The 27,241-nt window shown below is 38.4% G+C and overlaps 1 protein-coding gene across 2 annotated transcripts in view; it reads left to right on the top strand.

The window, feature by feature from the left end:
* ELOVL4 (ELOVL fatty acid elongase 4) overlaps positions 1-27,241 on the top strand; it is a 33,786-nt gene that overhangs the window by 5,556 nt on the left and 989 nt on the right. For both annotated transcript variants that reach the window (XM_064707444.1, XM_064707445.1), the window contains exons 2-5: positions 14,231-14,418; positions 17,562-17,642; positions 24,315-24,486; positions 26,687-26,814. In XM_064707444.1, the coding sequence (XP_064563514.1) occupies positions 14,231-14,418; positions 17,562-17,642; positions 24,315-24,486; positions 26,687-26,814 (569 nt within the window). The remainder of the gene's footprint in view (positions 1-14,230; positions 14,419-17,561; positions 17,643-24,314; positions 24,487-26,686; positions 26,815-27,241) is intronic.

Genomic DNA, 27,241 nt, shown 5'->3' with positions numbered 1-27,241 from the left:
CCTAAAATGAAAAAGGAGAGGTTGTAGGGAAGATATGCAAACCTCAGCTCCAGTAAAGAAATGAAACATAAAAAAAACCTTCAAAGAGCATTCTTATCAGCAAGAATGTAATACAAACTTCTGTTTGAACACTCATCAGCATGTTCCAGAAGGAAAAGGAAATGTGTAGACAAAATGACAAGAACATAACTGAATATTTGAAAATTCATTATAAAGCTGTGTAGGTAGCATGTCTTGAAATCTTTGAAGGAAATAAGTTGTTATTAATACTCTTAAAGGAGAATCCATGGGAAAAGATCTGGAAATGGCTGTACACAGAATTTAACCAAGCTGATTGCATGACCTTAGTACCTACTGCAGAAGGTCAAATAGCTAGATGTTTAGAATTCAGCACATGGCAAATTGCTGTTGCAGAGTTCTAAGCAAATCATGTTTCTCAGCTGAGGCATCATGAGGTGTAAATCAACGTGTAGTCCTGGAGCCCCATACTGCAACCAGAGGTGAAGAATTCTTGAGAAGTTGAAATATCCTTGCTATGAAGCAGCTGCAGCCATCCTGGAGACTCCAGGGTTACACAGACTGATCGGGGATAGTGGCTGAACTCCTGCTCATGGGTAGCTGTCTCTAGCTGGAGTGCCGTGACAGGAGTGTTTGTAGCTGTCACCCTGCTGTGCTCAGGGTGAGAGGGCTGTGGCAGGGCTGTGCTTGTAGATGTGAACTACCAGAGGAGGTTGTATTCAAGGCAGCTGTGCTGCTGCCTGTGCAGCCAGGGAAGAGTGTCAAAGGCTGCACAAGGACAGGTAGTAGAAGAAGCTTAGGGAACATAGGATGTAGTTCCTTTTAAGGTCTTGCAGATCAGGAGTCATGAGGAGTGGGTGAGGCAAGACTCCAGTTTTTCCCCTGCTGGTCCAGACAGGTTTTTGGAGTTACTTGATTGATTAGAAGAGCATTTAGATAAAAGGTGAATGAATGAAAAGACTCCAAACAGATATGGAGAGGACTTTGTGAGGAAGAATTTGCTAGGATGCAGGGCTAAGGTAGGGAGAAGAGGCTGTTTTGTGTACTGAAGAGTTTTTTCAGATAAGGCAAGTGGGGTTGAATGAATGCCGGAATGGCCTGAAAAATTGGAGCTAAATGAGAGTTCATTTACGTAAAAAGAATTGACCATTAAAAGAATGACAGCTTTGGCTTTTAAAGAGGGTTAATATGAATAGAATGTTCCTGGAGCACAGAAGTTTGACTGTGTGATTTTAAGGACAGATCTGATCCATAAGGTAGGACTTCTCTGACTAGTAAATATATGACAAGGCTTCGCTTTCTCAAGCTGTATTTGGAAACCAAGTTGGAGCTACCACTGCGCTTCATAAAGAACACTCTGAGTGGGTCTGACTGACACCTCACTTAGGAGGATGTAGATGCTGAATACAGTTCCTGGATCTTGTGTAGTGACAAGTGGGTACAACTAAGCTCAGTGTTGTCAAACTCAAGTGCTTCTGAGTGTATGAACTTCAAAATCTTGTGGAATTTTAAGGAGGCAAATGAAAGCAGCTCGGAAATTCAGGCTTGGCAATACTTAGGTGTTAGCCCCGTTGGGGTTTTGAGTACTGCACCCTACTAGTAGGCAAAGCAATAAGTAGCTGCAAAGCAAGCCTGGAGATAAGTGAAATGCAATGTGGTTTGTATTAACTCATTTTGTGTGTGCTTGGATCTCTAGATAAGCATGAACTAGATTACCTTTCTCTCATGGAAGTTGAGGGAGAATAAGCTACCTCAGTTTGACTTGCATTTGATGCAAGACAGTGATGCCTGTGGGCATCAGTAGCTCTTGGTTTTGTTTTGCTTGCGTGCCTGCAACTCAAATTCTTTCTTTAGGTACTTGAATAATTTCAGTGGTTTGATCCTTAACTCCTGCCCTGGAGTATTCACTCTCTCTGTGGCATTGTGTCTGCTTGTACCATGGGATTCTTCCCTTGTATTGTGTTTGCATGGGAAGGCTTTGGTACTGGGAGGGCTGTGCTAGAAGCTTCCCCCATGTCCAGCAGAGCCAATGCCAGCCCATTCCAGGATGGGCCCACTGCTGGCCAAGGCTGAGCCAGTCAGTGATGTAATAAAATCTCTGTGACAACAATCATACCATCAAAAGCAGCATGGCCAGCAGATTGAGGCAGGTGAGTCTGTCCCTCTATTCCACTCTTGTCTCTCCACTCTTCCACCTCTGGGGTCCCCAGCACAAAAAGGACAATGACCTAACGGAGCAAATCTAGAGCAGGGCCACCAAGTTGTTCAGAGGGATGGAGCACCTCTCCTATGAGGAAAGGCTAGGAGAATTGGAATTGTTCAACCTGGAAAAGAGAAGGCTTTGGGGTGACCTAATTGTGTCCTTCCAGTATCTGAAAGGAGCCTACAAGAAAATGGAAAGAAACTTTTTACAAAGTCATGTAGTGAGAAGATGAGGGGGAATCGCTTCAAACTGAAAGAGTGGAGGTTTGGGTTAGAAATGTTAGGAAAAATTCTTTATTCTGAGGATCGTGAGATGCTGGAACAGGTTGTCCAGAGAAGCTGTGGAAGCCCCATCCCTGGGAATGTTTAAAGCCAGGGTGGATGGGGCTCTAAACAACCCAGTCTAGTGGAAGATGTCCCTGTTCATGATAAAGTTGTTTCAAGTGGCTGATCTTTAATATCCTTTCCAAACCAGGCCACTCTATGATTCTACAATAATATATTTAAGAAGAGGGGGAAAAAATAGCACAGAAGTAATTGCAGGCAGAGAAGAAAAGAGTGAGAATATGTGATACAAACCACTCTGCAGACATGGAGGTCAGGGAAGGAAGGCAAGGGACGAGGTGCTCCAGGTGCTGGAGCAGAGATCCCCTGAAGCCCGTGGGAAAGACCCTGGTGAGGTTCCTGTGCCCCTGATGCCTATGGAGGTCCATAGGGCTGCAGAGATCCATCTGCAGCCTGTGGAGGAGCCTCACACCAGAGCAGGTGGATGCTGTAAGAAGGCTGTGACCCTATGGGAAGCCTGTGCTGGAGCAGGAAGGATCCAACACTGGATCAGTTTGTGAAGAGCTGCACTCTGTGAGAAGGACTCAGGCTGGAGAATTTCATGGGGGACTATCTCCTATGGGAGCAACCTGACACTGGAGCAGGGGAAAGACTCCTCCTAAGGAAGAAGCAGAATCAGAAACAGCATGTGGTGAACTGACCGTAATCCCTATTTCCCATCTCCCATTGCCACTGGCAGGGCAATGACAGGTAGAGAATCAGGAGGAAAGTTAAGCCTGCTAAGGAGGGAGGGTTTGGGAGAAAGGTGCTTTTTGGGTTTGTTCTACTACTCATTATCCAACTCAGATTTTGATTGGTAATAAATTCAAGTAATTTCCCCAAGTCACATCTGTTTTGTCTGTGACAGTAATCAGTTTGTGACCTCTCCCTGTCCTTATTGCTCTCTGCAGCTCCCTGAAAGGTGCTTGTAGTCAGGGGGGGGTTGGTCTCTTTCTCCAGGCAACCTCTGACAGAACCAGAGGACACAGTCTCAAGCTGCACCAAGGGAGATATAAGTTGGATATTAGGAAAAAGTTTTTTATGGAAGGAGTGATAAAGTACTGGAATGGTCTACCCGCGGAGATGGTGGAGTCACCATCCCTGGATGTGTTTAAGAAAAGACTGGATGTGGCACTCAGTGCTGTGGTGTTACTTGAGGTGTTTGGGCATGGGTTGGACTTGATGATCTTGAAGATCTCTTCCATTCTGTGATTCTGATTAACTCATAACCCTTTTCTTCTATTTTCTGTAACCTATCCGGCTGAGAGGGGAATGACAGAGCAGCTGTGGTGGGCACCTGGCCTCCAGACAGAGTCAAACCAGCGCATCCCTGGTTTCACTTTCTGTTTCAGCATAATCATGAAATCTTGACTGTTTGCTTTGTTTCCATCATATTTTCCTATTCCTCTTATCTATTTCTGCTATATCTAAAAAGGGTCTTCTTCCAGCTCTTGCATATGTTGTGCTTAGCTTACATGCTTGACTATAGTGTTCTTCTATTTTCTTTTTTTATCTGCTTATAGATATTATCTCCTTGATTGCTTCTCCCACTTATGACCAATAAGAAAAATTATTTTATTGCTTTCTAAATGTTCTTAGAATATTGCTGAAAGAAGTGAATTTATAACTCATGTCTTTCACTTTTTCTGTTGAGCCAGCAAGTCTTCTCTCTGACCTGATTTTATGTCCTCCTATTCTTAGAATATCATTGTAACACCTTGTTTTTAAATGGTTTGAGTTAACATTAAAAAAAAAAAAGTACATAATCATATTTTCTACGCAGTTTAATATTTAGTGGTTTACCAGGAACAGATGAGCCCAGTAGAAATACTCACAGAGTACCCTAAAATGCTTTGATGATTAGGTCAGGTTTTTTTCTACTCTGTCCAATCTCCATTTCAGTGATCCCTGAATTTTTTACCATAAGGGAGAAACTTTGTTGCTGAAACCATTAGGGAACCTTGGGGCCATGTGTTAGCATGGAAGGTAACGCAACTGTGGAAAAGACTCAGTTGTAGCAGTCGTTTGGACATGGACATTATGTAGCTTCCAAACTGATGATTTTGCTACTGTGTATTAGTGAATGAAAGATTCAGACACTCATCATTCTTTTCATCACTTTTGGGTTAAAAGCATTTTGTCATTCAGTTCCTATTTTGAAAATCAGCATTTCAAAATTAATCTTTTTTTTTTTTTGTGCTTGATTCCTCACCCCTCCAGTTTGTCATTTTTGCTGATGTTAAAGGGATGCTGAGGAATTAGTTCTAAATGTTTTAGAGTTTTGTTTTTCCTTGGAGGCTTTGACTGATGTATTTGTGTTAAGCTAACAGAAGACCTAATGCATCTCACAACTGTAAATTTACTTCTGCCTCTGAACTTTGAAGCGCTAATGCATTTCAGTAACTCCTTTTGTAGTTTTTAATCAAAACAAAATTCTCATCTCATTCATCCTTCTGTAAAACCAAAGTGATGAGGAGCATCCTTGTGATAATGCAAACAGAAAAACCAGGTAGTTTATCAAAGAGCTTTCTGTGCTGCCTCTTGCAAATTTTACCCAGTAGTTTTCTGGTATTATTCTTAGTTAGATTTCACTTGCCACTGCTGGTTTTCATACATGCTCAAACACTGCATTTAAAAATCTCTAAATGTTCATCTACAACCCCAAATAACTGTGTTACAAGAGCATCAACATAAGTTGTTTATATTTGCTGTGTAGTTAAACATCACTATCCTTCCGGGGTGTTAGCACATTAGACATGAGTCAGTGCTGAATTTACTGTCCCATGTATGCTGAGTATGTAACACTTGACTCCACAGTGGATAAGACCTTGCAGACTTATTATTCAACTGATATTAATAATATTTCACATTTTTCAATGAACTTATGTTTAAACTGAAGGAATCCAGTATCTCTCTTTGGAGGAGGTCATCATACCCTGTGATCATCCCCTTCAGCATTATAAAACTCTGGGTGGGCCAACAGACTAATCTGTTATTGCAACATTGAATGTGCATAAATCCTGTGTTTGCATTACTGCTTACTGATACTTCTACAACTATTTTCATAGTGCCAAACCCCAGTGTGAAATGCCATACCCCAGTATGAAGCAGTGACATGAGAAATAGTTTTGGCAAAAACCACAAAAGTTTGAATAAAAGTTTCAGTAGAAGAAAAACTTTATGAAGTATGTTTTGTGCAGTACTTCTATTGCTTTAGAAATACAGAGACATATGCTGGATCATAAAGTCTGCAAGTAGTTTATAAAATTACATAGTGTGGTTGGGTTGGGGGTTTTGTGTGCTTTCATCTGTTTACTCCATAACTTACAATACTTAAGCAAAAGCATGCAGGCATCACTGCATTGGGAATGCATCTTGCATTTGTGATGTTTGGAAAAGAAGATTTGGCAACCAGAAGAGTACTTCATAGCTCAAGGGCTTGTATCTTGCATATCTTGTGTAAGCTTCAATGAGGATTATATTTTTATTACAACTTGAAGCAGAGCATTTGTACTGTCTCCACAGGTAATCATAATCAATGGAGGAGATAAATATAATTCGAGCAAGGTAATATATTTGAACTTGAAAATCCTGAGACTTGATGGTAAATTGTCTTGTGTCCTGAACTTCATAGTAACTCCATAACTATCCTTGTCTTGAAACACGTGTATAATGTAATTGCTGTATATAGGCACAAAGGCAATATGATATTAATGACTAAGTGATAGGAGCCCTGAAAAGATTACAATGATGGGAAGGCTAGTTAAAATACACCTGGCCTTTTAACAGCAAATTGGGATTTGGCCTTTGTGTTACTTTAATGGGAGTTTATGAAACACATGCACATTACACAGGTGTTCATTAGCTGCAGAACATGTTGCTCTTAGCTGTGTGGCATTTTGTATTTATGTTGCTGTTTCAGCTTTAAGAAAGACTAAGCAGTCAATTACAAAGCCCTGAAATTCAAAACAAAGCCACAACTGGCTATGGGTGGTACCTGTTAGTCTTGCCTCATAGTCCTCTTGGTTTTGGGGCAGGGATCTCTCATTTCTGACCACAACAGGGTTTTGTACAGCAAACTTAGAATATGTGGGTTTCATTGTTTTGGTTTTTGCAGTATGTGCTCTCATTATTCATTGTGCTTGAGGCTGAATACTCTTATTCTTGCACCTTAGTTTTATGTTTTATGTCTTGTTAGAATGACAATGCTTTGCCGAAACATTTTGATGTCTCTTGTTCTTGACCTGAACTAATTAGTTTGTTCCTGACTAGTTAAAGCTTAAGGATGGACAAAGTACTTAACTCAGATTTTTACACTTATTACCAAAGATTAAGAAAAAATTGCTTTCTCTCTACTGATCTACTAAATAATTAAAAAAAAAAAAATTACTTAAACCAGATCAGCCGTTATGCTTTTTCCCCGGGTTTTGGGAACCTTTGTCCCTATAGCTTCCTGTGCATGTCATCCTTAGCTTTACCAATACCATACATGGGAAGAATTTCTTTACTGTGAGGGTGGTGAGGCACTGGAGCAGGTTGCCCAGGGAAGCTGTGGATGCTCCATTCCTGGAAGTGTTCAAGACCAGGTTGGATGGGACTCTGAGCAACCTCTAGTGAGAGGTGTCCCTGCTCATGACAGAGTGGTTTGAAATTGATGATCTTTGAGGTCCTTTCCAACCCAAGCCATTCTATGATCCTCTGATACTCACATCTTTGTTTTCTTGCCAGTTATTACCACCACTGATACTGTGACATTATGACAATACAGAATTTTTCTGTGACATAAAGCAGCAGGGACTTGACTGATTCCTGAGAAACCAGTGCAAGGCAAATTTAAATGTTTGTTGAGTATACACAGATGAGCCATGAAGATGATTCTATGACAGGAAAATATGCCTGCAGGTGAATGAGATTAAGTGTTTCTTTAAGGAAAATTAAAAAAAAAAAAAGGCACCTAGTGAGTGACCTGATAACTGTTCAAAACTACCCAAATGAGAAAGGAAAAGTAAGATGGGTCTAGGAAAGAAAGTTATATTAACTAGTTAAAATTTAATCCTAATTTCTTTGGCTGTAGCAAGAAACTTTGTTAGTTAACATTTTACAGCAAGCTGCTATATGTTCTACCGGGCTTGCTGCCTCTGAAAAGACATATCCTGTATTAAAATGGGAAATTCTTCTAAGAAAGATCTCTTGGCCTGTACATGTGTTAATGGAAGCTTCATGGCCTTTGTAGATGATATTACATTCTTTCTGAGTTAAGTACAGGTCCTGTCAAACTCCTTAGAAATACCTGTAATGCTAGAAGACTGCAGACATTGCCAAGTATGATAGATAAGAAAGAAGCATAACTGTCCATTCTTTTTGTCCCAGTCATTTTGCTTTCCTGCAGCAATATGTCTGCACAATCTCTCCTAAGAGGACATGGGCTTTTCTTTTCCCTGAAACATGGATGAGGCCGTGGGGATATAATTTTAGTTTGTGCAGTAGCTTCAATCTGCTATTACAGGATTTCTCCTGTAAAGTATAAAGAAACTTTATAAACTGAGATTATTAGCAACAGGACAAGAGGAAATGGCCTGAATCTGTGTGGGGGGAGAATCAGGTTGGACATCAGGAAAAATTTCTTCACTGGATGGGGTGGTTAGGCATTGGAATGGGCTGCCCCAGGAACTGTGGAGTCACCATCCCTGGAGGTGTTCAAGAAATTACTGGACATGGCATTTAGGTGCTATGGGTTCATTGACATGGTGGTGTGATGGACTAGATGATCCTGGAGGTCTTTTCCAACTTTAATGATTCTGTAATTCCACTAATTGAGGAATAGAGTGCAATCTGTGCAATGAATAATCAATAGTAAAGCAAGTAAGTTAGTTCAAGCAATGACAACCTAAGAAAAAAAAATTGGGGCCATATGAACGGCTCTATTAAAATAGTAGTAAGTGAATAGAAAATTTTTAATTCTATAGATTTCCCATCCAAAAATATATGGCCTCTCAATTTTCACTCTGCAATGCTACTTTATTATCAGTCTTCAGTCTCAAACTGTGCAGCCCATGTAGTCTTGTACTGTTTTAAAGGCTAATTTTATAGCTTTAGCTGTTGTTTTTCTGAGGTGTTAGTCGGAGACTGAGCTTTTTTCTTGGAATTTCTACAAACTGCTAACAGTAAATCTACTTTTAAATTATTCTGATGTATTACTCAGTTTAGTTTAAAAGCATAGGGTCTAATCAGGTAGATGCTTATTCAAGTTTACTTTCAACAGATCCAGTCTGCAGTGGTTGTGTAGCCAGAGTGAATCTTGTATTCACTTGTAAATATTAACATGATTGAATCAGTATTTCTAATAAAAATCTTGGAGAGAAGTATATTCTATATTTATCTGTAGCCAGAAAGAAAAGGGGGAGGAAAGGGGGTCACTAAAGCACTAAAATCACTGAAGGGATCTAGTGTGAAAACTTGGTAATCATTTTAAGGTATAGGTGAAGTTATATTTCTCACCTGGTTTTCTAATATGATATGGGCTTTCATTTTGTAGTTATTTCAATTATAGTGGTAGTGGAACTAACAAGCACTAAAATCACTGAAGGCATCTAGTGTGAAAACTTGGTAAACATTTTATGGTGTGTGAAGTTATATTTCTCTTCTTTGTTTTAATGATATGTGCTCTTGTTTTGTAATTATTTCAATTATAGAGGTAGAACAAGATGTGGGAAATCCTTAGATAATTAAAACACTGTGGTTCATGGAATGGTACTCCAATTAGGTAATACTGCTGTGCCTTCCTTCTATTATGGAGTCAAAATTTGACTTGTTTAAGCAAACCTTTCTAAACTTGAGGTTGGCTTTGAGAGTATTTTTGTTAAAATAGAGGTGATCTGCAGAGAGCTCTCCCAGAACCACTTTTAAATGCTCGCTGTCATTTCTGCAGTGTCTTTAGAAATGTAATCGGCCAGATGGATGTGCTGGATTGGCACTGTAAGTGTCTTTGCGCTGAGAATAGTATCAATAGCTATTAATAACTTTGAAAGTCTCTCCAGATAAATCAGTGAGCACCAACCTGATAGCTAAGGAATACGTGTTGTTAAACTTAAGATTTTCTACGTATTTATTTTGAACCTAACATGAACACAGGGAATTGCAATAATCATGTATTTTAGTGGTGTAATATTTTCTCTGAAGCTGAATTTAAAAGCAAAGATAATCGCCATTGTACTGTTTCAGGATTTCTCTAGGTGAATGTCAAAGTGACTGTGCTATGGATTTGTTTGCTTATTTTTCAAGGGGAAAGAAAACAAATATTATAGGCTAAGAAAAATGCAGGAAATTTAACCATCTAAAATCTTTTCTATCAGAAAGGAAATGCTGAACCACGTTTAGCAGAAATGCTTACATATTAAAACAATTACAGTATGTTTCTCAAAACTGTATTGTGATTTTTAAAGCTAGAACACCATCACTGCAGCCTTACTTACTGAAATTCATCTTCACTTTCCATCCATATTTCAGTGTAGGTTAATTATGTCCTCTTTGGACATTGCCAGGCAGGATATTCAGGTCTTTTCACTGGTCCTGCTCTTCTTGCTTTGAAAGAAGAAATCAAAGGGGCCTATTTGTGTGTTTCTTGTTAATTTCCCCACAAAAAGAATTACATCCTGCAAATTTAGGTACCTATGGGCAATTTCAATTATTTTTATATATATATATAATAATAATAAATATACTTACATATAAATATATAAATGTAAGCTCTTCTGGTTTTTGTCTCTGCAAGGTGTAACTTTGTATATACACAAAATGACAGGAAAGCCTTATGTATATGCATATTTCCTACTTTTTCCTTACATAACAGTTAATTTTCTATTGAGAAGATGTTAGTAGATGCCTTAGTCTAGGCTGGATTCATTTTTGCTATAAAGTGCAACCCTAAGTATTTGTTGTAAAACTTTTCCCACCCTACCAGAAGAGCACTGTACTACAGGCTGTGCCACCACAGCAGACATTTTATTTGTGATCGAATTAGAATCTGGGTCTTGGGATTTGAAAGACAAACGCATTAATCCCCTGAAAGATTCAGTCAATCTCTGTCAATTCTAATCAGGTAAAGGCATTGGTCTTTTTGCTTCACAGCAGTTGGAGGGATTTTTTTTTAATTCAGGGAGCTGGCCTTTTTATTTCAAGCTCATTTCATCTTTGAAGTTAAAATGTTCCTATTCTTTGTGAAATACTGCAGGATTTAATGCACTGGTATGTCTCCTTAAGGTATCACAGTTCTCTGTAATTTGCAGAAATCTTTTGTGGTCATCAGCACCAGCTAGTAAGTAGGACACAAAATTATGCTGGTTTTGCTAAAACAGATTGGGGGCTGGGAAGGAGGAAGGTGTTGGAGTAGCTGAGAATGTTTGTCACTTGTGCAGATAACTAAAGATAGTTAATTTATCTTTGAAAGAGACCATCTGAAAAGAAGTTTGGAGCAAGGGTGTGCATTTTTCTGGATTTCCTGTGTAGAACATGAATGAGCAGGCCTGCCAGGTAAACTGAAATGCAATTGGTTTTGTATAACCTTCTGTGCAATAAGAATGGAGTTGACTTATGAGGCAAGTTACTTCGCATTATCCGGGAGAGATGCTGTGATGAAAAGGTCAGGGAGTAATAGCATCATGTTTCCTGATGCCACAGTACTAGTTAAAAGTAATCATATGCAGAAGCTCCTAGATGCCCTCAAAATAAACATAAGGTGGTGTTTGTAGTTAGCCCAGTAGAATAGAGTGCTCTACTGTTTTGGCCAGGATGCACTCCAGAACTGAATTTCTGACCGTGTTCCCTCTCATAGAAGCATTTTGTGTTTGTAATTACATGTCCTAGGAGAAGTCAGACCCCCAGGATGGCAATGTTGGATACCCTGGGCAGTGTGTTTCAAGATTTGCAGCAGTAATATATGTTTTTCCTGTAAATAATTCAAGACTTCTCTGAGATGCGGTGGCTCACTGTCCAAAAACCCTTTGGAGAGGGAAAGTAACGTGCTGAAACCATGGCATGGAAGAGTAATGGCAGCTTCTCAAATGCTCTTATGTAGTTGTCAGAGTTAATGAAATATAATTCTTGGTTTTCTCCAATGAGGTTCTTCAATTTATAGTATTTGTGGAAAGGAGGTGGAAGAATTGTTCACAGTACTGATGAGGTGTCAGGCAAAGCCTACTTGCAGCTGGGTTTTAGTATAAGTTGTCCCTTTGTCTTTCCTTTCACCCTCTGGTGAATCCTCATTCTTCCATCTAGAAGTCCAGAAATGTTTGTCCCCTGACACAAAAAGAAATCTGGAACAGTCATGGGTTCCTGTTTTCAGCAGTGGGTGGTAGCATTCACCTCATGGCTAAAATTCAAATCTTCCTCTTTCACATTTCTTTGTATTGCCACTTTAGTATGTAAAATTATCATGAAACACTGTGTTAGAAAATAGAAGACAGATTCTCTAAGCTGTCTTTTTCTCTTTATCCTCTTTATATTCCTTACTCTAAGAAACCTGGAAAAGCACCTGTGTCTCTTGCCTCACCTGCTCTTAACTCATTGTACACTACAATAGAGGGAGACCTGGATTTGCTAAAGCATGGCACTCATTGGCTATTCCCAGAGCTGTCTCTGAACTGACACCTTTCTTCTTGTTTCATGATAAGTCCTTGCCTACTACTTAGTACCAGGTAGATGATGAGGTGGTTTTTATCTGTTTTGGTTGGTTGGTTGGTTGGTTTTTGTTTGTTTTTTTTTGCCGGGGGGGGAGGTTTGTTTGGTTTGGTTATTTTGTGTGTTATCTTTGGGTTTTAAATTCAGATTAGTAGAACAATCACTATAGGCAATAAGGAACTAAATTGTAAGGGATATAAGAGTGTAATAATTGCAATGCAGTAGTGATCTCAACTTTGGTAGGTTGAAATCTGTGTGGTTTCAGGAGCTTGATGAAAAGTTGAGTGGTAACTGTCCTCTCTCACTCTGTTCAGGTCCTCTTTCATTGCCTGTGTTTCTACAGCTGATCTATCTGATTTTTTGATACTTCTCCCTGTAATCCTTGCCCTATCTTGCCCTTGGCTTCTTTTGGTGGCTGGGGCCACACACATCCCATCTGGCAGCATCAATGTCCTTTCTTGAAGTTTCCATGTATTAGGATGAATTTTCTCTTCTGGCATTAACAGAATGGAAGCAGTTAGGCTTCTCTTTCTGCTTTTCCATTTCTTTTTAGGCCCCCTAGCATCTTGGAATGTGCATCTCAATTATTATTAAATCATCTGGAAGTAAGAATAATCTGTGTTCTGCACGCCCTCTTTCCCTAGATCACAGTATTTGTTGGTTATTAGAAATAGAGGGCCTCAGTAAATTTTCTCCCAGAATTAGGTTCTAATTTATGGCCTTAAGTACAACAAAGGAAACACAAAAGAAGTGAGGGAGAAGTAATGACAGCAGTGTTGTGTACTTTCCTCATTTTCTTGATAAGAGGGGGTTTCTGACTTGCTGGTTGCATGCCTGGGATTAGGAATTAATTTATGGTATAGGGATTTTTCATGGTCTTTGACTTACAGTTCTCTAAAAGAAACTTGTCCTCTAGGTAAAGCTCTGGCAGCTGCATTTGTGAGTTTGCCCACGCTTGACTGAAGGCAGGTGTTTCAGATATTTGAGCTTCCCAAGGAGCCCTGTGATGTGATTTGCATGGGAGCTGTAACTGGCCTAAGCATCTAGAAAATAGTCCAGTTAGTATGATAGGGCTGTGCACTATCTGAAGTTCTGATTGCCATGAAGTAGTTACCTTTTATCTCTTGCCACAGCTTGATGTTAGCCTTCGGGGCAGGGGGGACATGTGACACATGGGACAGCACAGGCACTAAGCAAGGAGCTGCCACTGCAGTCTTGCTTCCCTCCTCTAGCAGAACTGTCTTCTAATCCTAGGTGTCACTGGTTCATCAAGCTAACACTGCTCTCTTCATACTGATCTAGAACTTAATATAGCATATTCTCAGCTCTGAAATATGTGTAATGTGACTGGATGCTGTGACTGACTGAAGGAGACTGTAAATAAAACCTTTGTTTCTGTGCTCCCATATGGCAGCACAGATTGACCAGAACCATCCCTTTAGAACTCTTTTATTTGGTTGTTTTCTGGTAACACTGAGCATTCTGTCTGAAACATGAGACTGACCTACGTCAAGTAGCAAAGGTTATCGTCATACAACCTGTATAAACTCTATAGGAGACCTTCTAGTGCCTAATTTTAAACTAATAAAAGCTACTGGTTTTATCAGTGTTTTGTCAAATCTGTGTATCTTTCATTTGCAATGGTGATGAATGTTTGGTTATATTGCCACTGCAGCCAGTATTCACCATAAGCAAAATCCATTTGGGGGATTAGTGGGTTGACTTATGTTTGGGTTCATGTGATTCTGTTTGCTTTATTGTTTTGGATTGTAGAATTGGACAAGAGAACTTGAATGACATAATGAATCTCTCTGTGAGGTAATGTGATATAGTGGGTTTTTTTCTAAAAACTATTTTCTTTAACCTTCCTAGAAAGAATGAATGCATTGTGTTTCCACTATCTGATGCAGCTATTCCGGGAGAAAATAATACTTAAAAAATTCAATGCTAAAGTGATGATGGAATCTATTTTACTGAGACCTTGCTGACTCCTGTTTACTTGGCTCCCCAGACAAACGTGTTGATGACTGGCCCCTGATGCAGTCTCCATTCCCAACACTGACTATCAGCACTATTTATCTCCTCACTGTTTGGCTGGGCCCCAAGTGGATGAAGACGAGAGAACCCTTCCAGCTGCGCTTCCTGTTGGTTGTTTACAACTTTGGGATGGTTCTGCTCAACTTCTTCATTTTCAAAGAGGTGTGTATGCCCTCTTGCAAGAGGGAATTCTTACTGAGGTGTGAGGATGTCAAAATGAAAATGATGTTGCATATTCTTGATTTCTATTGAGAGTTAATGTTTTGCACAGACTTTTAAAGATGAGTTTGCCTTTGAGGTGAGTATTTCTATAAATAGGTAGTTTCTGTTTGAGAATAAGTATACTAAATGAATCTATAGAGAGAACTTGTGTTTGAGGTATTCCAAGTTCTTCTTAGGTTTATGTTAGTCTAAACACTGGAGAGACTAAAATCTGTAAATTTAACACCTGTAACTGATGCTTTTTTTCATCTTAATAATCCTAAAGGGTATTAGAACATATCTTGTTAGAAATTGAGCTATTTACTCTTTCAATGTGTTTATAATATTTAGAAATTCAGACATCCATTGTCTGTAGTGAGGAAAAGTATCTTGTCTGGACGTTATCTTTAAGCATAAAAATGAAGTGAGCTATAACTTTAAATATAAGCATACAGGCTTCTAAAATTTGGTTTGCAATGTTCTGAGTGTGTTACATGTAATAAATTTCTGTGTTGCTGCATTTTTCCTTTGTTGGATTTTCTGGACAGAGGGAATGAATAGTAACACTGCAGTGGAACAGCTGTGTAGCAGCAGCTGGCTGGGATTACTTAACAGTTTGGTAATTATTGTTCAAGGATCACTGTACAGAATAAGGCTGATGCTAAGTTTATGCTGCTGTGACTGCATCAGGAGTTGTCTTCTTGGAACACCTCCGATCATAAATTTTCAAAATCTGTTTCCAGAAGTAAGCAAATGAACAGACATTTAAAATTACAGCATTGCAGGACTGCCTGGTCTGTTCTGTACTTTTGCCAGGAAAAAATGGCATATCTGATGATTATCTGGATTTTGACCCTTTCCCAGATCTCCTAGCATAAAATCATTAATCATGAAATTATTTCAGCCTCTCTTTAAGGCATGGTTTAGTAAAATTTAACCATCACACCTTAGTCATCATTTTGTCTAAACTATTTTCTTGGATTATTCAACTAAGCAGTGTGACAGGTACAAAAGAATTTAATGCTGACATGAAAGCATAGTTGAAGGAAGAGATTAAATCCAATCATCTTGGCAGGTTAAAACTGAAACTCCTGAAATTAGTTCTGCAGTGTTACAGCAATGCCTGTCTTTTTCACATATTCTTAGAAACTTGTTTGTTTCATCCATAAACTGAATGATACCAAACTTGCAGTCAAATAATTTTCAGACCTATGTTTCTTATAGGATATGTGTTTGTAGCATTTCCATGTCACTGAATTAATGTAAAACTGAGTGGGACTACAAACACATGTTTGTTGATATGCTGAAAGCTCATAACTTTATACACAGAGGTTGTAGTTTCCTCTTCTGTTCTAGAGGTAAGTTGTTATTCAATGGACGTTGAGGCAATGGATACAGCACTTCCAACAAGTCTTTTCTTGATTGTAGAGACTGATAGCAGGAAGGTGTTCAGGTTTCAGTGGCTCCCTGTAACAAGGCAATTTCTGCTTCCAAAGTTTACAATACCACTGTGCCACTATTGTAATTCACACCAGTTTTAATGTAATTGTTATGAGTAAAATGATACTGCTTGTATTTTGTGAGTGATTGTAAAGTTTCCAGACATTGCTAAGAAGAGAATTTGAATGTGAAACACCTTTAAAAGTTATTTAAATAACCATCCTGATGGCAAGCTCTTTTGTTCATCTGTGGGCGTTTATGTTAAATAGTAGTCATAAAGCACTCAGCACATGAGTCTAGTGCAAGACTCATACACTGAATTCAAGTTTAGGTCAAAATTTGGCGCAAATTTTGCTTAGAACCTGCAGAAGTCACAATGGAATAGACCCTATTTTGCCACAGAATCATGAATTTCTTATTCTACTTCAGGGCAGTCTGGTGAAGTCAATGTACTGCCTTTTACCAAGGCAGTAACTCAACCTTGGTTGAGTTATCCAGTGGGTCACAGTAGAGATGGGTTGGTTTCTGTAACAGTGCAAATTAAACTTTCCCTGCTCCTCTCTATTGGTACTGGATGTGCTTTTGCCCATGTGGGACCACACTGGAGTTCCAGTTAGTTACAGAATTTGTAAATGGAATTAGATGATGCAGAAGTAGTTCAGTTTCTTTTCTAGGATAATTTCTGTGGGCAGCTCTTTCATTTCCCTCCTTTAACACACGTGCAGCAAAAAAGTCCAGAGGTTCACAAGGTTTTCTATGTTGTAAATAAGATGGAAGTCAGGTTAGTGGTAAGAGTAGTCAGTGCCTGTCCATTACAGGTTTTTTGAAATCTTTTTCTATCACTCCAGTTTATGTCTGCTCCACTTCTTTCTCTCTTTGATCCTTAATAGAGGGATTACGTGGCTTTAAAATTCTTGGATCATAACATTTATGAATGTCAAGATCAGTGTTACTTGAACTTTGTACAACTCTAGACAAGTGTACTTCTTTCCAGTGGGAACTTGTTCAAATGTCAATTTTGTCTTCTCCTGTCCAGGTTTTTGCAATGTGCTTAACTAAGCACAGAGAGGCTCTACAGAAGCACTTCAATTGATTTTTTGTTGGCCAAAATGGGGAACTTTTCTCCATCCTTTTTCCCTCACTGTGTTTAGTGGGTATTCAGCTTTGGCTGTTCAAAGTGAGGGGGGGAGGTTCTGGATTTTGGTTGTTATACTGTGCCTAGAATTGTGGATCCAAATTATCCAATTCCCGTCTCTTGAATAGTGCTCTCTTGAATCCATACTGGGAATAGCATTTCTGTCAGTTGTAGTGGAAGAAATTAGGTATTTTCTGTTTCTGAAGCTAGAACCATCAGAAAGAATACTAGTGTCCAAATAGCTTAAGGTCATACTGGAATTTGTTGTACAAGGTTCTCATTATCTGGGCAGATACATGCAGGGAAAAAATAGTACTTACTTTTTAATTTACAAGAAAAAAATAAATAATCTGTAACAATAAGTTGTTAGTACTAAATATTGGCTTTCTTCAATAACTTTTTTAGAACTAATAATATTTTAAGTATTTCTGTTCTGGTAAGTTTGATGTAGCAAGAAATTTGCTGATAATTGTTATAAATGTGCTTTATGTATTATATTTCCTCTCATCTATGACTTTAATATTTTCAGTTGTTCTTGTCATCAAGAGCTCGAGGGTACAGCTATGTCTGCCAGAGTGTGGATTATTCAGATAATGTTTATGAAGTTAGGGTGAGTATTTCTTTTTTGTGTTTGCATATGAATGTGTGTAATATATAGCACTACATGATGGTTTAAGCCTTTTCTGAAAACAGTGTTTCCACAGCTGCTGTCAGCAATGGCTGTGTCCCGTTACATCCTCCCAGGCCACTTCAGGTTTGACTGCATCCTACATGGCAGGTTTAATCAGAATGCATCAGCATATTTGTGCTAGCTTGCATCTGACTGCTGCAAGTAAGGGGACTCTTAAAGATACCATCCTTGGCTTCATCCACAGTTGTACCATCCAGGGTAAACTTGTGAACATCCTTTGCTTCCCAGAGTTGCTGAAGTTTGGATACCAGGGTAACCACAGTAAAGGAGGTGTGTCCTGGCTAGATCAAAGCAAGTGAGATTTGTCATCTTATCTTGTGGTTGCACTTCACCCATCCTGGTGTGGCAACTCTTTGTCTCCTTTACCCATGTTTGGTTTTATGAGGCCTTGCTGGCATTTGGCAAATGTATTATCAGTAGATTTCATTGTATAATCTTAGATTTCAAATATCTGCGTTTTGGAAAACACCCAAATTAAAAGCAAAGTGCAGTTCCTTGTTCATTTTCATAATGCTGTTGATTACCTCACATACTAAACCTTATCTTCCAGCAGAGCTGACACCTGAGAATCTCTCAGCTGTTCTTGCAAGTTCCATGTACAGATTAGGACATGTCCCTGAAAATGCAGTGAAAATGTGTTATGTTTATGGTAATTTGAAAAATGTTTGTCTGTGAGTGGCTGTCCATGGACAGTGTTAGTAAAAGCTTGTGCACATGGCAATAGTGAGAGCAAAAGGTTTGAGTCTTACACCTTGCTTATAATGGCTGATAGTGCAGAACAGCTCTGTGTGTAGAATTTTATTGGCCTTATTGCAGCTGGCAATCTTCCACCTTTGCCAATACAGTGCTCTCACTATGGCAGTCACTAGAATGATTCTATTAAAATTTTTGTGGGAAAACAAGATCTAGCAGAGTATAGCAAGTGCTTGACATGTTTGGAGTTTTTAATAGATTAGCAAAATAGAATGCTCTTGCACTTAGCTGAATGACATTGAGGACTGGTGTGGTATATATTGAAAGAATTTTTATACTAGCTAAATACAAGCAGTGGTCTGTTTCATAGCTTTACTTTTAGGTGCACTTATTTGTGGGAGGCAGTGGAGAGGTCAGACCTGCTCAGAAGAATTATCATCCATTTTGTTTGTTATGACAAACACAGCATTATTATACAATGAATTAAAGGCAAAATGACCTGAAGAATGTATTTATGCTTTAAAATGTGTCCAGATAGGAAGGATTGCTCTAGCAATATTTACTCTTTTGACTTCCTGACTTTTTTCTTTTTTTTTTAAATTTTATAAAATTATTTGCCATTTTTGTGGATTTGCATAAAATTTATCCCTGAAGTTTTAAGTTGTAGCATGTTCAGTTTGCAACTGAGGGAGTTGAGGAAGGAGGGAAAATGGAGTTGTCTCAGGTTGCTGCAGCAAGTCTATAGTATGCTATCAGTCAAGATTCTTTTCTTGATCATTTTCTGGTAGTCCTTTTGAATGAATTCTCAGTTTAGGTAAATAAGTTGCAAGTAGAAAATTGTACTTTCCACAAGTGTGCTTTGTCAAACTGAGGATTCTGGGATACATTTCTTTCCTGCTTTACAGTATGTCATGCTCTGGATTTAGGAGGTATGCTGGTTTTTGACACTGTCAGGCAAAAAAAAAAAAACCAAAAAAAAAAACAAAAAAAAAAAAAAAAAAAAAACAAACAAAAAAAAAAAACCCAAAAAAAACCCCACAAAAAAAAACCCAAACCAAAAAAACCAACCAACCCAATCCAAACCTCCTCAAGATTTCGTTCACCATCATCTTTCATAAAACAAACCTGCAAAAGCAATTTTAAAATGTTTTTGTAGTTTTGAGTATAGAATTGATAAGTATTTTAGCACATCTCTCATGTCCTTTTAATAGCTCTAGATACTAAATGTCTGGCTTTTACTGGCACCGGGTTTGCTCTGCAGAGAAATGCTGCACTGCAACAGTAGAATCAATTCCAAATGCAATGACCATGTTTGCAAGGGAATGAGTAAATAAATCCTGTGTTGCTCAGATAAAGAAGACTGGGGCTGGCTCACATGGAAGCAGCACTGAGCCCAGAAAGCATTATGGAACATGCTCTGAAAAGCAGAGCTTCATATATGACTTTATTTGGGGCTTTGAAATTTGGAACAAATGTTAAAAAATGTGAAATTAATTGTATAGAGTAGTCTAAATGGCAGCATATGAGCCTTGGTAGGGGCCCTGTTTCTGGCTTTTTGGAAATGTGCCACTGTGAAATTGCCATCACATTGAGTGGCCTCCTCTGTGTAAAGCTCCTGATCAAAATAAGAGGTCAAGAAACCATCCTTTGTCCTTCAAGAGACTACAGAGAGCTCCCAGAAAACAATTTTGGCTATCCTGGATACCAGAGAATGTTCTTTTCTGCCTCTCCAACCCACATCACGTACCAAGACAGTAAGCCAGCGATTTTAAGGGAGCAGAGTAAGGGCAGGTGGTGGCACTTCCCCTGTACAGTTTAGCAAGTCAGCAACTTGTGGCTCAGAGAACTCTCTAGTCAGACAAAGCCTCTTTGGTTTTGCCAGTTTTTAGGGGAATATTTTTCCATGTATTTGTCTGTATATTTTCTTCAAGTTTATATCCATCTTCTGGCTTCCACTGATGGTTGTCTAGGTAGTTCACACAAAATGTGAAGAAGCTGCTCCTCCTGCTTAGTGTTTTGCACCTACCTACACATATTAATCTCATTCAGGCTCCCCTGACTTTTCTACAAGAAACTATGGATAACTGGAGCAAGCAGGGATGAAAATTAAATTCCCCAGTTGCCGAAATATTTGCTGAAATAAACTCCTTTGTGAATGAGTTATCTGCTGAATGTAGTGGGCAGCCACTGTACTGACTGCTGGCAGGAAGTTGAGTGGTTTTGTTATGGAAAAAAATAAAATGTTCATAGCAGACAGAAAGAAAAGGGGATAGAAAACCTCTTAGAAAGTATTTAGAGGGATCTACAGATGTAACTTGCAAAAACTTTTTTGGTTATCGATTAAGAGTCAAAATAATAAGTGCAAAGGGCTGAGATGTTAAATCCATGCTTTGTAGTACTCCTTTGGGAGCTTCAGAATTTGAAGTGAATGATTTTGCAACACTGTCTAACTTAATGTATGCTGGTGTCTGTCAGTAGTCATTTCCCCCCTCTGCTTATGTGTGTGTGTCCTTGTTTACCAGGTCAAAGTTCATCTATTTTATTTGCATTTCTGAAGAATTGGGAATTTGGGCCTGTGTGAATTGGTTCTTGTTTTAAGTGTGCTGATTGTAATCATGAAGCCAAGCAGTGGTTGTTTTCTATATTGTAATTGTACTCTGCATTGTTAGTATTTATGTCTAGAGCTTGAGTGGTTTCCTCTTATGAAAAAGATATAATATACTTTAAAATTCAGTAAACTTGACTTCACAAGTTCTGTAAACTTGTGAACTGAAAACTTGTGAACTTTTATAATGAACTGAAAATTCACTATAAAAGCTATTTTAATTTTTCACATTGCTGTGACCTTCCAAGAAGGGGTCCCTTCACATCCCTTAATGGATAAATGTCTCCAACCCAAAATGAGGAAAAATGCTGCAGAAACAGAGTCCTGTAATAAAACAGCCCTCCAGTCAAAAACCCTGCAGCAGGCAGAGGACATGGGATTGGACCTCTTGTTGACCCTCTTAATCCTAGGCTGTAATGTAATCTTTCTGTGCCATCTGGTGTTTTAACAGACTTAGATTGGTACATATGAAAATTACTATAAAATATATAGTTGTGACTAGTATTGTTCATTACAAGGATGTGCCTTTTTAATGCATTATTCCTTTTCTTTTCAAGTAAATCTTTCTTGCATGCAGTGTCCGAAGGCTAAAGGTTAGGCCATGATTTTTGATGCTTTGAAAAAGAAATTTAATAGTACCCATCTGCTCCTGACAGAGCTTACATATCAGCATATTGTTCTCTGTTTCTGCCCTTTTTCACTGACTTTATGCATGGCCTCAGGCAAATGACATTTGTTTCATTTTTTTCTATAAGCTAATGATGAAAATGTGTGTAGAAGTCACTGGAAGTACTGAAATAGATCATCAGTACACAAAACCTATCAGGTTTGAGAGTAAATGATAGAAAATTTGATGATAGTAACTAAGCAAAGAAGCTAACAGGCAAAAAAATCTACAGGAACACAAAATCAGCAGGTATAATCCTTCAAAGAGTCCTGTTGTTTTTCTAAAGTGATGGGAAGCATTTTTGTCAAAAGTTCAGATTATTTTTGCCCATGGAGTGCAATTGCTTTTTCTGCTAGGTGCAATTCAAAAGAAGAGCAATGAGATGTGTTATGTGACTTGTCCAAGAACATAGACTGAATTTGTGGCACTTTGGGTATAAGGCAGAAGTATTTTTGTAGGATTTTCATATTTTACTCTGTGTCACAGTAAATTGGCTATTCACCTATGGGCTATTTAACTTATTGTTCCCTTGTTTCATTAACAAAAATGTCCATTTACTTTATAAAAGATTTTATGGCAGTTTGCTTATGATTGACCTCCTGGTTCTCTAAAAGTTTCTTTGAAGAGAGGACTTCCAAAGAGCTAAAGTATTGCAGTGCTGGATTGTCATTTTATGGCTATACAGTCCAAAGTGTTTATTGTCAACTTCTGAAATGAAAAGATGCTTATCTCAATTTATGTAAGAGGTACAACTTTAGCAAAGACCTGTAAGAGATGCTGGACTGTTATGCTAACCCATTGGGTGTGAACAAACCTTAATGTGGGTGTTATTAAATACCTGACTACCTGTCCCAGAGGCGGTACTGGATATTGAGCAATATATGCATATATATATATATATATATATGTATATATATATATAAATATAATTCTTGCAGCTTGCCTGTGTGTCTGGGAACTCCAAGATCTGTGGGAGTCACTCTTCTGTCATTAAGCCTCTCTCCAGCTTTAGATATTAATATCTCTTCATATAAAAGTGAAAAAATCTGCCTCCTCTTCTCAAGATGTGAAGTGGGCTAAATCACATCCAGAGAGAGAGAAGGGTGTTCATTAATATATATAGTAATGATATATAACATAGAAGGCTGCAGTTTGGCATCAGTGAGATGTGCAGTCCCTCTGGGAAACTGCAGAGCCTGCAATGCAGATATGCAGCACTCTTCTCCTGTGCTGCATTTTTGCTTCTGCTGTAATTTTTCCTAAACTGTTCACCAGACCAATTATGGCTATGACAAACTTAGTCTGTGGAGAGATGTTGTCCTTTCCCACTGCTTTGGAGAGATGGAGGAAAACACCATGCAGGGCTATAGCATCACTCTCTACAGCTCTTTATGGTTCCCCTTCTCTCCCCAAGAAGTATGTGTGGAGTTGGGAAGGGAAGCTGTTCTGTATTAATTATTTTATCTTCTGTCTTCCCTGCGGACTGAGGAGGTGGTGGGGTTATTTCACACCATATTAAGTTAACAAAGTCTCATTTACCATCAACTGAGTCCTGAAAGACAAGGCCAACATCTTACAAATAGTGTATTGTGACATTGCCTGCTCTCCTTGCTGGTGGTACCAATTCCAACTCCTTTTTTTTTTTTTTTTCCACTCTCAGTGTGAGTCACCATCTGGTCCCACCCTTGCATAACAAGCTGGATGACTTACAATGCCAAAACGAGACTTGTTGCTATGTTTTGGGATCTGGGAGGGAGTCCCTACCACCACCATACTCCCATATCATAGCATTAGCATATTGCTACACAGAGCTTCTGGGCTTTACTTGCTTTGACAGTATCCTAATTTCAGCAGGAAGCCCTGTTTGTGTTGCATCCTGGGCAAGATGCACTGTGATGGGTGGATGAGAAAAAGAATTTTGGGTGTGTAGCACTTCCCTGTTGGGTAGATGGATGATACCTGCTCAGTTTGTATGGCTCCTGTGGTCTCTTTTTTCCTACTCCCTGAATAGCAGAGAGCCACTGGGGGAATACTGCTTTTCAGAGGGAGTTACTGAGCAGGCCAGAAGAAGATGAGGGAATGTTGCTATAAGGAATGTGAAATCTGTGCTCCATTTAACTTTTTTTGATATCTTTCCACCCATATGCCTGTGGTACTGGAGGTTTCACCTTTGTAACTTCATTTTATCGTCATGTTTCTGCCTCATTGTTCTGACCACATCAAAGTGTTGCCTCATTAGAGGGGGAAGCCCTGTGGCAAAGCTTCTGCAAAGCTTAGGAGAGAATGAGGACACAAACTTCCCATGCTTAACTGGTAAACTGTTCAGATATGGCAGAGCTTTTAACTATATCAGCTCTTTTTTACAGATGTGATTTGAGAGCAACAGGCTAAGAATAATCTTCTTCCATAATCTTCTTCCATAATCTTCTTCCATGTCCAGAACAGATGAAAGGAGTATTTTTTTTTGTTGTTTTCATACTGTCAGATGTTTGATTCCAACTCAACATTTAACCAAGATTTAGGGAAGGAAGCCATGTCCTTCTCTTACAGTAGCTAGATGGTGAGAACTTTATTCCATTCAGCTTGGAATCACTCAAACTTACATGGTCTCTGTTTTTCATTGCAGATAGCTGCTGCTCTATGGTGGTATTATGTCTCTAAAGGAATTGAGTATTTGGATACAGTATTCTTCATCCTGAGGAAGAAATTTAACCAAATTAGTTTCCTTCATGTCTATCACCATTTCACCATGTTCACCTTGTGGTGGATTGGTATTAAGTGGGTTGCAGGTGGACAAGGTGAGTTCCTTTCCTCTCATATGCTTTTGACTGGACAGAAGGGAGAATTATTATTGTTTGGGAGCAGTAGAAGAAAATGTTACAGACTTGACTTAATAATATACAAAACTGTTTATTAATGCATACGGCCTCCTTCTGTGGGAAACATGGGGGAGGAAAAGATAACAGGGCAATAGTCTAATGAATTGCAAAACTTCTTTTCTTTTCCTCATGGGCATCAGTTGCAAGCCTGAAGTTCTGCCTTTGAAAGTATCTGTATCTGTGGGAAACAGAAAGATGTATGCATCTTGCTTAACTTTAATTTTTGCAGATACAGAGAGCTGCAAAATCTAATTATGGGCCACATTCTGTGTGCAAATTTAATGAAGACAATGGAGATGTTATTTTGGCATTGTATATGAGTTTGAGGTTTGCTTTTATTTTTATTGAGAGGCAAATATAAAATTCTCAAACCTTCCCTTGGAGGTGAGCCAATAAATCTGTCAATTAACTTTCAAAGCCTATTCATAATGACACAAGTCTAAATTCATTATCAGCCTTTTTTCCCCTTGCATCTCTTCTAAAGCCTCTATCAAATAATTTTATTTTTGTTTATTTTACTTGCCACACCCTTCATTGCCAACATTGTACTCTTGTTCCTATTGTTCAGCCTTATCTCAAATTGAGAGCTCTGCAAAGCTGAGGGTACAGGGAAAATGCCCTCTTTCCTTTGATGTGTGGTATATTAGTAAACACAAAATAACATATTATGAACACCAAACTAATATTTTGGGTTTGGTGTTTTGTTTTTTGTTTTTTTGAACCACACTAACACTTAATGCATGGGTGGTTTATGCTCCCATTTACTATAGGTATTTAGTACTGAGTGACCACTTACATTGCAATGAAAAAATATGTAAATTCGGTGTCTCTTGACTGCCTTTCAATTTCTCTCACATAATATGCAGGAAGCAGGTCATTCAACCAGATGTTTAATGATCTTTATTTGCAACTGCACCTATAAAATAAAATAATTGGAGACTGGATGGTTACTTGTAGTCTTGCTTAGAAATTCCCTGGATAGCTCAGAAGGCCCACTCCCTTGTTGCCTTTTCAGAATTTTCATGCTAAATATCTGCAGTTTTTAATGCAACAGTTACAACTATTTCCAGATTTCTTTCAAGCTTTATGTTCTAGCACTGCCTCTTAGTTTCTAGAGCCTGCAAAAGGAAAAGCAGCAGTTTCTTTTCTGCATTTATATAGCAGCACTGCATAAATGTGGATAGATCTGTGTTCTTCTATTTTCTAGTTGATGGCACTTTGCTTACATAGACAGGTCTATTATAAACTAGACTCTATTACAACAACTGGTCCAGACCACAAGGGCATCTGAGCTGTTTGATGTCAGCAGCTATTGTCTGTATCGCCCTAATCTTATACACTAGAGCATTTTTGAGCCTCTCTGTCAGTGTAAGAATACTTTAACAAAATATAATGTGCTTCTGTTAAATGGCTGCTAATCTTGACAAAGCAAATGGATCTTAATGCAAATGAAACTGTCAGCATGCATCTAACGTGGATCATTCTGGAAAATGTTATACTATACACTGACATATTTAAGAATGCTGGATATTTTAAATCATAAATAAAGAAACTAATGATTATTAATTTAGACAAAGTCACCTGGCAATGCCTTAAAGTTCTTATAATCATGAGTCAAGTCATGCTTCGTATGGGCTTTTTTTGCCCTATTTAATCAGACTTCCATGTGAGTTTCTTGACTTCTTGCTGAAAAGTGAACCTTTTGCATTTAAATACAGTTTAAAAGATTCAAATTCAGAGCATGGTACTTTATACTTTACATTGTCAAATAAAGCTTTTGATAATTCTTCAGAAAAACATTCACAGTTATACTACAACAACTAATGTGGAATAGATGTCACTGATGTTTGTTCAACAAAAATCTTATAAAAAGCTTTGGCTTTCAAACCACGACACTAGTTACACTGAAGTGTGGCATACTACTTGCATTAAAATTTGTTTGTGTCAGCACATGTTGACAGCCAGGTCTGTATTATACTATTCAATATTTTGGAGATGGAATCCTGTCATGTCCTGTGTTTTGTTATTTTTCCTCTTAAAAATAATGATACAAGTAATACTAGAAAAGAATCCTCTTTTCCAAAATGACATGATGGTCTTCCCTTCTGTTCCTGGACAGCTTTTTTCGGAGCTCAAATGAATGCATTTATTCATGTCATTATGTACATGTATTATGGATTGGCAGCTTGTGGCCCTAAATTTCAGAAATACCTGTGGTGGAAACGATATTTGACCATATTGCAATTGGTAAGTAATTCCCCTCCTTTTGGGATAAAAAGTGTTGCCTCTGTGTGGATTTGCATTTGCAGAGCTTTGGATCAGATGTTGCTCCTTACAAAAGTTCTCTGTCTGACACTCCTCAATTAGAGTGCTTCCTGGAGATGGAAGCATTTATTCAGCTTTGAAAAAAACAAATGTAGCATATATAAGGGTTGTGTGAGTTAAAGTCTAATGCTTCCTTGCTGGTTGTTTCAACTGAATAACAAAAGCACATTCAAAATAGAGAAAATTCAGATTGCTCATTATCTTCTCATTGTCCTGTTTCTGGAAGCTGATGCCAGATATTACAATAAATGTGATGCTCCTGGTCAAGCATAAATGTGTCTGCATGAATGTGACAGGCAAATACAGCTTTCCTACCACCTCCCAGTTCAGCTGTTTTCATTACTTAATG

Source organism: Zonotrichia leucophrys, chromosome 3 (genome assembly GCF_028769735.1).
Source record: "Zonotrichia leucophrys gambelii isolate GWCS_2022_RI chromosome 3, RI_Zleu_2.0, whole genome shotgun sequence".
NCBI lineage: Eukaryota > Metazoa > Chordata > Aves > Passeriformes > Passerellidae > Zonotrichia > Zonotrichia leucophrys.
The sequence above is the reverse complement of the archived record's forward strand: the minus strand, read 5'-3'. Positions and strand labels throughout refer to the sequence as shown.